The following is a 13,408-nucleotide window of genomic DNA, read 5'->3' on the forward strand; positions in this document are numbered from 1 at the left end:
AACATTTTCTTGCATCTTATTATTTTATGTGAGGATAAAGTGTGTACTACTAAACACTTACTCTGATATTATATGACTTGTTTATATGATTTTTTATAAGGCAACATTAGGTTTCATAACAATACTCTAGAAAGTCATTTATCTTAGCAGATAAGAAAAAAAATGTTTTTAATGTAGTAGTTTTAAAGCTTTACCTGAGGGTGCTGAGGGTCTCATCATAGTTGATATCTGCAGGGCTCAGAGCTGCTACCATGGCTGTACGAGAGTTACCACCTAATCAAATACAGAAATATATAGGTCAAACGTGACAGACTGGTTTTGATTGGCAGGTAAACTGAAACCACTGGGCCATTACATTACTCAATAAAAAATATTGTTATAAAATAGAAATTACGTAAGTAATTTTGGGTTGATTCAGTGTTTAGGTTAAGATTAGTATAAGAATAAGATGTAGGGTTAGTTTCTATTAAGAACCTTTTTTTCACACGGGCCAAACCGAGGACAGAGAAAAGGCTTTCAGGAGTAGTCAGAGACAGGCAGGGTCATGTTCAAGATGGCAAATGCAAATGGTAAATGCAAAACGGGGTAGTCTAAATACAAAAATATGTCGGCAACAGTAAACAAAAAGGGCAAGGCAAGAGAGTGGTCAAAAAACGGATTTAGTAACAAGGAAGAATGATCAAAAGAAAAACTTAGTAGAAAGCTAGCACCCAGCGAGGGAACAAAGGAAACAGTGGGGTATTTATACAAGGCGGTCCAGTTGTGAGCAATCAGAAGCTTGGTGAGTGTGAACACCATAGTGTTACATGATCAGCAGAGTCAGGGGAGTCCAGTGAGTGAGCATGCTGGGAAATTGAGTCTTTGCTCTAAAGTTCAGTGACAGCATCAGGACTGACACATTTACATTCAGATGAGAGTTCAGTTGCATTTATTAGCTATTAGGTCATTGTTAAGTGAGCATACAGTATATGAGGCAGTCTCTAATGGACCATCCAAATAGAGTGATACCAGTGTTTCATACCCAGATTTTCCCTAAGCAGCCAGGTGAGCACAGAGTCTCTGTAGGGAATGAAGCTCTCCGCCTTCTTCTTCTTTTTGTTCTGTTCATCACAGACAGATACACAGAGTTATCTTTTTTAAAACTTTAGCTACAGACAAATTAATTGCAGATTAATTAATGTGATTTTGATCTTACCTTATTTGGTAGGGAGTCCTACAAATAAGTAAAAAAAAATCAATAAATAAAGAAACAATTGATTAAAAACATTGATTAAAATTGATATGATATGTAAAAGCAGACAATCTGTGCTGGAGTCAGATAATCCCAGTTTCTCACCACTTCAGCTAAAGCAGAAATGACTTTTCCCAGGGTTGTCAGAGATTTGTTAATATTGGCTCCTTCCTACAGAAAGAAAAATCAAAAGTTGCATCATTTCACAATCATACCAGTGCATTCCCTGCTGAGAAACAGCCCAACCAGTTCTAGCTGACACGATCGGCCCTGAAAATTAAAAGTAAAAATGAACTGTCCTATTTTTTTAAACATTATAGCTGTAGCATTTATGGGTGTATACTGAGCATTATCCATAAATGTATATTTTCTGGTACATTTTTATGTGTGAGTTAAGATGCAATTTAAGCAACACTAGTAAGGAACAAGGGTGTCCCCATGTTCCCTTCTAATGGGGAAATGTAAACAAAACTGTAATTCTTAAAAAAAAAACATTTTCTTTCAAAGTCAGACAAGCACTGGATGTTAATTTACACATATTTCTCTCCTGAAAACTGTTTATTTGGGTGAGTAAAGCGCTTCCGTTTATTTACAGTAAGTTAGCCGCAGTTAGCAGCAGCGCTAGTCGTGGTTAGCAGCGCTTAGCGCTAGTAAGTGCCATCCGATAGTGCTACACTGAGGAACCCTGAGTGTTCTGGTAAACTAGAGCAATATTAGATAGCGGTTTGTCCCATGTAGCTTGTTTTAACACAGTAAACATGCAGACTACAGTCCAATATACTCATCTCTGAAAGGTGAAAGAGCTAACACTGCGGTTAGCGGCTAATGCTAATACTGCTCCAGCCTCGGTGCTGAAGAAACTTCACTGAAAACTCACCTAACACTGTACTTCAGTATAGTGGCTTTACTGCTCCTTAATACCTGACTTGTAGAATTCATACATACGCTCCACCGGATTATAAGGCACACTGATGATTTTTGGGAAAATGTGGGAAAATTTGGGGAAAAGTGCACCTTATAGTGCGAAAAATACAGTAATTGGTTTATATTTTCATTGTCACCAGCTGTTTGGATTATCTGGACTATATATATATATATATATATATACAGTGAGTCCAAGAAGTATTTGATCCCTTGCTGATTTTCTTCGTTGGCCCACTAATAAAGACATGATCATTCTATACTTTTAATGGTAGATGTATTCTTACATGGAGAGACAGAATATTAAAAAGAAAATCCAGAAAATAAATCTAAGGAATATATATTAATTGATTTGTATTTCATGGAGTGAAATAAGTATTTGATCCCTTAGTATTCATTAGCAGTTCTGGCTTTTACAGACCAGTTAGACACTCCCAATCAACTTGTTACCTGACCTGAAGCCACCTGTTCTCACTAATCACTTGTGTGAAAAACACCTGTCCACAGAATCAGACAGATCACACAGATTTCAAGTCTCCAACATGGGTAAAACCAAAGAGCTATCACAGGACCTCAGAGTCAGAATTGTTGACCTTCACAAAGCTGGAATGGGCTACAAAAAGATTAGTAAGGTGTTGGATGTGAAAGTAACAAGTATTGGTGCAATTATCAGAAAGTTTAAAGAGTATAACATGACAATCAACAGACCTCGGCCCGGTGCTCCAAAGAAGATTTCGCCTCGTGGGGTGGCAATGATGCTGAGAACGGTCAGAAATCGTCCTGCAACCACTCGGCAGGAGTTAGCAAATGACCTGAAGGCAGCTGGGACCACAGTTTGCAAGGAAACAATTGGCAACACTTTGCGCAACAATGGATTCACATCCTGCAGTGCCCGAAAGGTACCCCTGCTGAAGAGAGCACATGTGGAGGCGCGCCTCAAGTATGCCAATGATCATTTGAAAGATGAACCAAGTTATTGGGAGAAGGTTTTGTGGTCAGACGAGACCAAAATTGAACTTTTTGGCCTCAACTCCACCCGCCATGTGTGGAGGAAGAAAAATGCTGCCTATGACCCCAAGAACACTGTGCCCACCGTCAAGCATGGAGGTGGAAGCATAATGTTTTGGGGGTGTTTCTCTGCCAAGGGTACAGGGCTACTTCACCACATCACTGGGAAGATGGATGGAGCCGCACAATGTACCGCACAATCCTGAGGGACAACCTCCTCCCCTCTGCCAGGGATCTGAAAATGGGCCGTGGTTGGGTCTTCCAACATGATAATGACCCTAAACATACAGCAAAGGCAACAAAGGATTGGCTCAAGAAAAATCACATTAAGGTCATGGAGTGGCCCAGCCAGTCGCCAGACCTCAATCCGATCGAAAATCTATGGAGGGAGCTGAAGGTCAGAGTTGCCAAGCGACAGCCCACCAACCTTCATGATTTAGAGAGGATCTGCAAAGAAGAGTGGGCCAAAATTACCCCTGGTGTGTGTGCTAAACTTGTGGTTAACTACAACAAACGTCTCACCGCTGTGCTTGCAAACAAAGGCTTTGCCACTAAGTATTGAGTGTGTTTGGCAAGAGGGATCAAATACTTATTTTCCTCATTGAAATACAAATTAATTAAAATATATTCTTTAAAATTATATTCTGGATTTTTGTCTTGATATTCTGTCTCTCCATGTTAGAATATATCTACCATTAAAAGTGCAGAAAGATAGTGTCTTTATTAGTGGGCAAACAAAGAAAATCAGCAAGGGATCAAATACTTTTTGGACTCACTGTATATATATATATATATATTTTATAGATTTATGACTAGATGATTATTGATAAGCACAATTGGTACAGTAGGTCACAGTATTCTGTAAGGGTTTTAGCCTTAAACCACCAATCCCACAGTGGGCACAGAGACCCACGTAAACACAACAGCGACTGGAAATGGAGGAGCTACTGATCGTGATGTCGTGAGCAAGAAAGCCAAAAAACTCACCAGTTCTCCCGTTTTTTTTATTTCAGTCTGCATTCACGAGTTTTATCACTGAGTAGAAGTGTGAAATAATTTTCACTAGCTACCTGATAAAACTGGTGTGGATCTGGAGTTGACAGCAGGGTTCCTGCACTAGTAACAACTCTGGGTTCTTCAGACAGACATGCTGACAGGAGGATTGTGAGTCTCACCTTCAGTCGGGTTCCTTTGGCTCCAGTTGAATCAGCTCTTTCGCTGCCAGCCAAGTCCACCAGGCTGATCTTGCTGACCTGCATCAGAGTGGAGAACGCTGTATCTCTGCCAAACCATTTACTCTAATGCACAGCAGACTGCAGAGAGGATCTGAGCCCACACATTCTCTACAGCAGGTAGTGATATTTACTGTATATAACACAAACATTATTAAGATATGCTCTGTAATTATTTTGCTGTTAATTACGGGTTTGTGTTCACATGATGGCTGCTTCATGTTTCTTGTGTCCGTCTGAAGCTCTGGTTGTGCCCATGCAGCTAATCAGTGTGTTTCATAAGGTTTGAAATTAATAAATGGGTCGTTACAAGGAAAATGAAGGTTCTCTTAGCCGCTCTTGTGGTCTGTAGGGGGAAAACATGCTTGCAAGTTCACGAGAGTAGTGCTGGTTATGGAAATTCCATACCAAAAAGGTACCGACCGAAATGTATTAGAACTACCAAGGTCAAAAATGTGGTGTCTATTCTTAACACTTTGCATTAACACGCATAAATATGCCAAACGCGGAGAATGTGCACAACGAGGTGCCCTGACACACACAAACTCTCTCACTCGCTCTGTCTCTCCCTCTTTCCTGGGCTCTCCCCCTCTCGCGCTGTCTCCCGCTCTCTCACACTATCTCTCCCTCTCTCTTGCTCACTCGAACTCACTCACGCTGTCTCTCACTCTTTCCAGTGCTCTCCCCCTCTCTAGCGCTGTCTCTCACTCACTCGCACTGTCGCTCACGCTGTCTCTCCCTCTTCCCAGTGCTCTCCCCCTCTCTAGCGCTGTCTCTCGCTCTCTCACGCTGTCTCTCCCTCTCTCTCGATCACTCGGGCTGTCTCTACCTCTCTCTCTTGCTCACTCGCACTCACTCACGCTGTCTCTCACTCTTTCCAGTGCTCTCCCCCTCTCTAGCGCTGTCTCTCACTCTCTCACGCTCTCTCATGCTGTCTCTCCCTCACTCGCACTGTCGCTCACGCTGTCTCTCCCTCTTCCCAGTGCTCTCCCACTCTCTAGCACTGTCTCTCGCTCTCTCACGCTGTCTCTCCCTCTCTCTCCTTTACTCACACAGTCTCTCACTCATTGGCTCTGTCTTTCGCTTATTCACGCTGCCTCTCGTGCGGTCTTTCCCTTTCTCGCTCTGTCTCTCCCTCTCTCGTTCACTCACTCTGTCTCTCCCTCTCTCGCTCTGTATCTCACTCACTCACTCTGTCTCTCCCACTCTCGCTCTGTATCTCGTTCACTCACTCTGTCTCTCCCTCACTCTTGTCTTTTGCTCACTCACGCGCTCTTCCTCACTCGCTATGTTTCTCCCTCACTTGCTTTGCGCTGTCTCTCGCTCTCTCATACTCTCTCGTGCTGTCTCTCTCTCGTTTACTCGGGCTGTTTCTCACTCACTCGCATTGTCTCTCCCTCTCTCGCTTACTTGCTCTCTCTCCCTCTCTGTCTCTCACTCACCTCCTCTTTCTCTCCCTCTTTGTATCTCACTCTCTCGCTCTGTATCTCACTTACTTACTTTCTCTCTCTCCCTCCTAAACTCCATTCACACTCCTTCATTTTGGATTTACTCGCAGGCTCCCTCTAGCGGTTTGCAGTCATTCTGATATAAGAATTAGGAAGTGGGTAAGCTCTTCATAAACTGGCCCTGCTACTTGTGCCTGTATGATGTGTCCTTGCTGCTGTGGAGAGTGGAAGCCTGTAGTGGAACCTCCAAGAACATGCGCAGCACACAGTGAAAAAATGTGAAAGAATTTGTTCAGAATGCAGAAGCTTGTCTACATGAACGCAAGGTCAGACAGCAAGTACAAATCTAGTCTAAGATTTCTCCAGTAGGATGTACCTTCTCCAAGGTGTTGTCTGTGTCACTGTCGTGTCGTTTCTGTGTGAAGATGATGTTGAACACAGCGTGGGAACGACTGCTGGTCTCGTTCATGTTGGTGGCCGCCACAGTCCTGAAAAAACAGATGATGATTTAGTGCAGTCTTTTATAACCCTGGTCCTGAAGAACCCCCTGACTAACACATTACTGTACTCAGCTCTGTTAATTTTTGACTAACATCTTTTATCCAGCAATTTTAACCTCCATAAATTGATATTATAATTAAATAAAAATTGGTAACCAAATTTATGTAACATGCTATATTTTTTTTTTGTTGACTTCTTAAAAAGTCTTTTATTTTCTAAATGTTTACAATCACAATACATTTTTTGCAACTGAGGAGAAAATTAAAAATAGAGAGCTTATTGGTGTTTAAATGACTTTAAATTATTTCTTAGTACATTTTCTTGTAATCTAAAACATAAAGTTTGTTAACATGTATTATCTTCATGTTAATTGAATGTTTACTCAGTTTTTCCCATTACATTAGAAAAAGTCTTTAAATATGAAGTAAACAAAATGATATCAGTTTTTGAATGGGGTCAAATTGACCCCCAAAGATAATAGGAGGATTAAAACAGCCACCATCCACTCAGGACAGGAGGTTCTCCAGGACCAGGGTTGGTGACCAATGGTTAAGAGGTTAGTTTGGTCACACTGTACACAATGTTTGCACAGTTGTTTTTTTTTGTAGTATTTTGGTCACTTATTAAGACTCTCCCCATCACTACTGTAGTTTAAGCTCCCAGTCACCAGTAAAGACCCACAGTCCTGCTGCTGTCCACTTGCCTGGCTTTGTTTCCAGAGTCCATCAGGTCCTGGATGTCGTTGTAGGACGTGACGGCCAGTTTGGACAGATCCTCCACGTACGGCCCCATGAGTGGATGCTCTCGCACCCGCAGGTTTCCTTTGTTTTTGGGATTCAGCAGATCTCGCACACGCTCACAGTAGATCTCCATGTAGCTGACCTGAACAAACCCATTATACAAAGTCAGTCAATCCATAAATACAACATATACAAATAATTCATAAACTAATATCTGTTATTTACGTAGAAACTGTGGTACTGCTCTCACCTCCACGGAGTACGACATGTTGTTGTCATTATTGTCATTGATCTTGGTGAACAGGTCTTCACAGAGCTGCCAGAAATACAAAACAGAACTATTTAAATATACTAATGCATCTCAAATTCAGCATTAGAATTAGAATATCAGTGAAAGTTACTTTATTTCAGTATTTCGGTTTAAATTGGAAAACTTTTATATTATATAGATGTATTACACAGAGTGATCTATTTTAAGCATATATTTATTTTATTGTTGATCATTTTAATCTTAGAAAGTCCAATTGGTACTTTTTTGCAGTGTGGACAGTGTGCCTAGTCCTGCTGGAAAATAAAAGCTGTATCTCTATAAAAGTTATAAAAGTAGCAGAGGGAAGCATGAAGTGCTGTAAGATTTTCTGGGAAAACAAAAATGCACTTACTTTGGAAAAGTAAGTTAATGTGTTTTGTTTGCCTTTAATTATTTCTGCTTTGGGAAAGCCTCTATTATGGAAAGCAGCACAAAAAAAACCCTAAAGTAGACTTTACCAGAGGAATGATGCCCTGCTGGTCCTTTTCCTGTTTGCCCATCATGGTGTAGGACTTTCCCGCTCCAGTCTGTCCATAGGCGAAGATGCAGACATTATATCCTTCAAACGCATGCAGCAGCATCTCCTCCCCGATATCCTTATACACCTGCTTCTGGCAGGCAAAGTTAATATCCTCCGGCTGAGAGGAGAAAAAAACAACAAACAGAGAAATCTGACGTCAGATCACTTCACAGATCATCTTCTGATTCAATTAAATCATTTATACTACAATAAAGATAAAACATATAGATTCTACATTCTAAAAACGATCTTTTACATAATTTTTTATAATATAACAGTCTTTATTGAATCAGTTCTGAATGCTATTTATACCTATTACATAAAATATTCACTATTAATAATGCTTAATGTATATTTTAGGCACAGTTTAAACATTGAACAAAATATGAATTAAATAACTCATAGCCCTTACAGTAGTGACTGTCTCCATCATCTTCAAAATAATTAGAAGAATAGAATATAATAAATAAAGTTTTTTTTTCAGTCTATTCTTTTAATCTATTAACGGTTAAACAATCAATTCCATTTCATCTATTTTCTGTATAATATAGAACATAATTTCAGCATTTGTTTGTGCGGTCCAATGTTCTGGTTAACTCTATAACCTCTGATATAAAACTGCAAAAGGTATACACAAATTGCACACTTTATTGACAGTTTCCACCTCCTTCCATTTAAGGTGGAAAATGAAAAATAAAATTAAATAAAAGCTAATTTCAGCTCCCTATCACAGATGAATTAAGGAATGGGCAATACTATTTAATTACTGCACCACTTATCCCATTTTTAAAACATACCTTAATGTCCTAAAATTAACTAAATTCCACTGGGTGATGTATGGGTTTAGGGGCAGGACAGGAGGGAGAGAGCTGATTGGCTGAGCTGGCATTGTGCCTGTGATAGCTGTAAGACGCAGATGGTTGGACGTCAGCAGTTCGGTATTATGATTGAATGAACTGCATATTGTGATGTGTCTGCGTACCAAAGTGCAGAAACACATCGTCCTCGCCTATAGCACAGCAACCTGAGAGGGCGCTGCAAAGGTGGAAATTACCACAATAAAAGCATTTTTTAAAGCTTAGGAAATGTTTATACTTTTTTAAGCAGGATTGGTATGTTCCATTCCTTCAAAGGAACACTTTCCAGCTATTGATAAGAAAATATGGTTTAAGGTTTATTGTCTCTTTAAAGAGAAATGGGATTGGGCCCTGGTGTCTGTATCTTAATGTGAACACTCCTATTACTGCAGATAACCAGAAGAACCTGCTGAGCTCAGACTCACCGAGGTGTGGGACCAGTAGGAGTAGTCAAAGTTGAAGCTCTTGTTCTCTTTAGGTTGTTTCGGGTTTAAAATTGCTGAAAAATAAGAAAATAAATATTCAGACTGAATCATAGACATTAAAATTACACAGAAAAAAATGTGATATTAAAGCGTATACAACAAGAAACTATTCTACTGCATTCCCCAAAACACATTTACTCTACACACTTTATACAACACGATAAATACATAAACTTTTTTACTTATAATAATAATTTTTCACCAAATCACCCAATTTTCTAATATTGAATTTTTCTTTGTCATGTATATTATATACTCAGTTATACAGTTTATATACAGACAGTTTATATTCCTGCTTTTTAAATAGCTTTTTAAATAGCAGAAACCTGGGCAGGTGTTACTTACCTAAAACTATAATTATAACAGAATGTACACTGCAACATATGATATCTTAACAAATGTGATGAATGCTACATCACACATAGTCTAAATATATACTACTGCTCACAAATGAAGCATAGAAATAATAGAATACCTTCAGCAGATATTTCTGCTTAGTTTAAGAAATAATGCAAAACTTCACAGGAATAAGAGCCTTTCAGGAGATACAATTTAAATTTGTTATAACGTCTTCTTATAACAATAAAGGGAAACTCAGATGAAGGTACTGACTGTTTATTTACAGAATTCTCTTACAGATCAGAAACAGCAGACATCCTGTCTTCACTGGGATTTTCTCTACTGAACCCTGCCTTGTTGTACTTTTAGGTAATTTGAATTATACATTGCCACCTAGTGGTGTAAGCAACAATTGCATAACCTTTCTAGATATACCACAAATTAATTTAAAATTACTTTAAAATAAGTTTAATAATCCTAAAAAAAAGTACTTAGTATTTGATAATAAATAAAAATATCAGATATTTAGACTACAATTCAATCAATTTTACCTTATGCGTGATGATTAACATGTCCGTATTTGTTTAGAATTCTATCCAAACTACTACACTATAATCTATGACACCATTTTTTCTAAACTGATATATAAACTTATATGATCATATGAATATAGGTCTTTATATCTTTGTATGTTACTGTTGGTTTGGTTTCACAAGGTTACATCACATAGATTTGTTTTTTTCTGGTCGTTTTCACACAGTCCCTAAAATGCCGCTCGGGCCTCTAAAAAGTCAAGAAATGCATAAGCATGGCAGTACTGTGCCTCGCTCTTGGTTAAATATATGAAATTTATGAAAGTTAAGTTCATATGAAAGTTAAGTTTAGTTACCATATTTTTCGCACTATAAGGCACTTAAAATCCTGTCATTTTCCCAAAAATCATCAGTGTGCCTTATAATCCAGTGTGACTTATGTATGAATTCTACCTGTCAGGTATTAATGAGCAGTAAAGTCACTCCACTGAAGTAATGTTACATCATTATCAAGGAGAGTTTTTTAATTGAATTTCTCCAGCACTGAGGCTGGATGCAGCAGCATTAGCATTAGCCGTTAACCACAGTGCTAGCTTTTTCACTGTTCAGAGGTGACTATATTGGACTGACTTCTGCATGTTTATCATGTTGACACAAGCTATGTAGGATGAACTGCTAGCTTATAGCGTCCTGGCTTACTGGAACACTCAGGGTTCTATAGTGTAGCTCTATCGGGCGGTGTTTACGTGGCTATCGCTGCTGCTAGCTGCGGCTAGCTGTGGCTAGCGCTGCTGCTAGCACTGCTGATTACTGTGCTGTTAAAAATATTGGAAATCTAAGCTTACTGTAAATAAACAGAAGCGCTTTTCTCACACAAATAAACAGTTTTCAGGAAATAAATCTGTGTAGATTAACATCAGTGTTTGTTTGACTTTGAAAAAAATTAGACGCTCATTGATACTGCGCCTTATAATAACACCATATAGTTCCGAAAAATACAGTAAATAAAACTAAATTCAGTACAAATTGTCAAATATAATGGAAATTTTAAACCCTTTAAAGAAGCAACTGAGTTAAAAAATGTTAAGAATGTCAAGTGTTCAGTTTTTTAAGACTAGCAACATAAAAAATGGCTGTTTTTCATTGAAAGACACGTGTTGTTTGCCTGATTCAGGCCCATCTTATAAACACAACATTAAAATCTTCTCTAATCTGAGATTACTGCAGTGTGGACAGTACTGTGCTGCAGACACAGTGCGGTGTGTGTGTGTGTGTGGTCCGGAGGATTGTGGGAATGAGGTCATTAACCCGCACTGCCTCCGCTATCGGGCACAAAGCCCTGCAGTGTGCTGGACATCACATCGCATCACATCCTGCCTCAGCTGACACTGTTTACCCCCCCGACACACAAAGCCACACTGAGCAGCTCGCTGCCCCGCCTCCGCACAATCATCAAAACCGTGAATCTCTGATTCAGAACAGGAGCATTGTTTCAGTGCTGCAGAATCACACAAATGAAAACAGAGCCTGTACGAGATTTCAGAAATCAAAGCATTTCCAGATAAACAAACATGGGCATCTTAGACCAAATCCTGAAGTGGTTTAAGGGACCTAATTTTTTAACAGTGGCTTGCACATGTATTCATTTTGTCAACTTACAACCACAAACTTAAATTTAATTTTTTTTTTGTATTTTATTTTAGCACATAATTGTAAAGTGGAACGAAAATTTTAAAAGTGTGACGTGCAAAAGGATTCAGCCCCCTTTACTCTGAAACCCCTAAAAAAAATCTAGTGAAACCAGTTGCCTTCAGAAGTCACATAATTATTTAACAGAGTCCAGCTGTGTGTAATTTAGTCTCAGTATAAATACATAAATCTGTTCTGTGAAGGCCTCGGTAGTTTGTTAGAGAACACTGTAGTGACCAAACTGCATCATAAAGACCAATGAACTCATCAGACAGGTCAGAGATAGGGTTGTGGATAAGTTTTAAAGTTTTAAGCAGGATTAGGTTACAAAAACAGAGCCCACACTTTAAGCCCTGTTCAATCCATCATCAGAAAATGGGAAAAAGTATTCTACAACTGTAAACCTATTAAAACATGACCATGGTCCACCTAAACTGACAAGCAGCCAAGAGGCCTATGGTCACTCTGGAGGAACTGCAGAAATCCACAACTTAGATGGAGGAATCTTTCCACAGCACAACTGTAAGCTGTGCACTTTACAAATCTGGCCTTTATGGAAAAATAGAAAGAGGTATGCTCACTCCAACCTGACTGAGCTTGAGCTGTTTTGTAAAGAAGAATGGGGCAAAATCTCAGTCTCTAGATGCTCAAAGCTGGTAGAGACAAACCACAAGAGACTTGTAGCTGTAATTGCAGTGAAAGATGGATCTACTAAGTATTGGCATAGGGGGGCTGAATACTTTTCCTTTTCAGATTTTTGTTTGAATAAAATTGAATGAAACCAGTGTATAATTTTCGCTCCACAATAATATGCTACTTTGTTTGGTCTATCACTTAAAATCTTAATAAAATACATTTAATTTATGATCGTAAGGTGACAGAATGTGAAACATTTTATGAATATGAATACTGTATCTGTTTTAAATGCATCTCAGACCACCTTTATAGATGTCATTAGCAGTGTGTTAATTATATTAAACAAAAGTAACATTTGTTATTGACACAAAACTCACTGTATCAGACTGTGTATTAGATTGAGTATCAGACTAAGTGAGGCTGTGTTTTATATGGCGCTAAAAGCCCTGAAAGTTAAACTGGTACAGAATACTCACTGGTGGTGTTTCCTGACATCTGGATAATGCACTTGCTCTCTTTTCCGATTTCTCTGGAATTGAAGGGGCGGACCCTCACCGCCACCTTCACTGAGGCTCCAGCCATGCTGATGGAGTTGTGGAGCTGGAGGCTGAAGGGTCAGATCAGTAAGTCTGATTACACACGGAAAAGAACATTGGACAAAAATCAGCACAGAGCTTTCAAAACCAAACGCATGCAGCACCATCACTCCAACACAGGTATACAGTTCCAGATGCTGCCTTCTATGATGTATTCCCGGAAGTACACACACCACTGTTGGATGTGGTTGGTCCTTCTTGGTAGTATGCGAACATTACCCTGGATACCGTGGCTCTTAATACATCACAAAGACTTGCTGTCTTGGTCACAGATGCGCCAGCAAAACGTACACCAACAATTTGTCCTCTTTTGAACCATGATGTTGTGTGCATTGGAATATTTTGAGCAGAACTGTGCTCTT

General features: G+C 39.2%; 1 protein-coding gene across 12 annotated transcripts in view; it reads right to left on the reverse strand.

Moving 5' to 3' along the window:
- Positions 1-13,408, reverse strand: part of kif1ab (kinesin family member 1Ab) — a 57,631-nt gene that overhangs the window by 39,769 nt on the left and 4,454 nt on the right. For 6 of the 12 annotated variants that reach the window (XM_049466908.1, XM_049466904.1, XM_049466902.1 and 3 more), the window contains exons 1-11: positions 12,927-13,109; positions 9,194-9,267; positions 7,850-8,029; positions 7,332-7,397; positions 7,045-7,223; positions 6,217-6,328; positions 4,336-4,413; positions 1,337-1,402; positions 1,196-1,213; positions 1,022-1,100; positions 195-273 (exon numbers count right to left, since the gene is read on the reverse strand). In XM_049466908.1, the coding sequence (XP_049322865.1) occupies positions 195-273; positions 1,022-1,100; positions 1,196-1,213; positions 1,337-1,402; positions 4,336-4,413; positions 6,217-6,328; positions 7,045-7,223; positions 7,332-7,397; positions 7,850-8,029; positions 9,194-9,267; positions 12,927-13,032 (1,037 nt within the window). In that variant the 5' untranslated portion in view covers positions 13,033-13,109. Of the gene's footprint in view, positions 1-194; positions 274-1,021; positions 1,101-1,195; positions 1,214-1,336; positions 1,403-4,335; positions 4,414-6,216; positions 6,329-7,044; positions 7,224-7,331; positions 7,398-7,849; positions 8,030-9,193; positions 9,268-12,926; positions 13,110-13,408 lie in introns of those variants that run through there. The other 6 variants (XM_049466909.1, XM_049466907.1, XM_049466910.1 and 3 more) reach the window with 2 other exon arrangements.

The sequence above is a fragment of the Astyanax mexicanus genome, chromosome 18 (assembly GCF_023375975.1).
Source record: "Astyanax mexicanus isolate ESR-SI-001 chromosome 18, AstMex3_surface, whole genome shotgun sequence".
Taxonomy (NCBI): Eukaryota; Metazoa; Chordata; class Actinopteri; order Characiformes; family Acestrorhamphidae; genus Astyanax; species Astyanax mexicanus.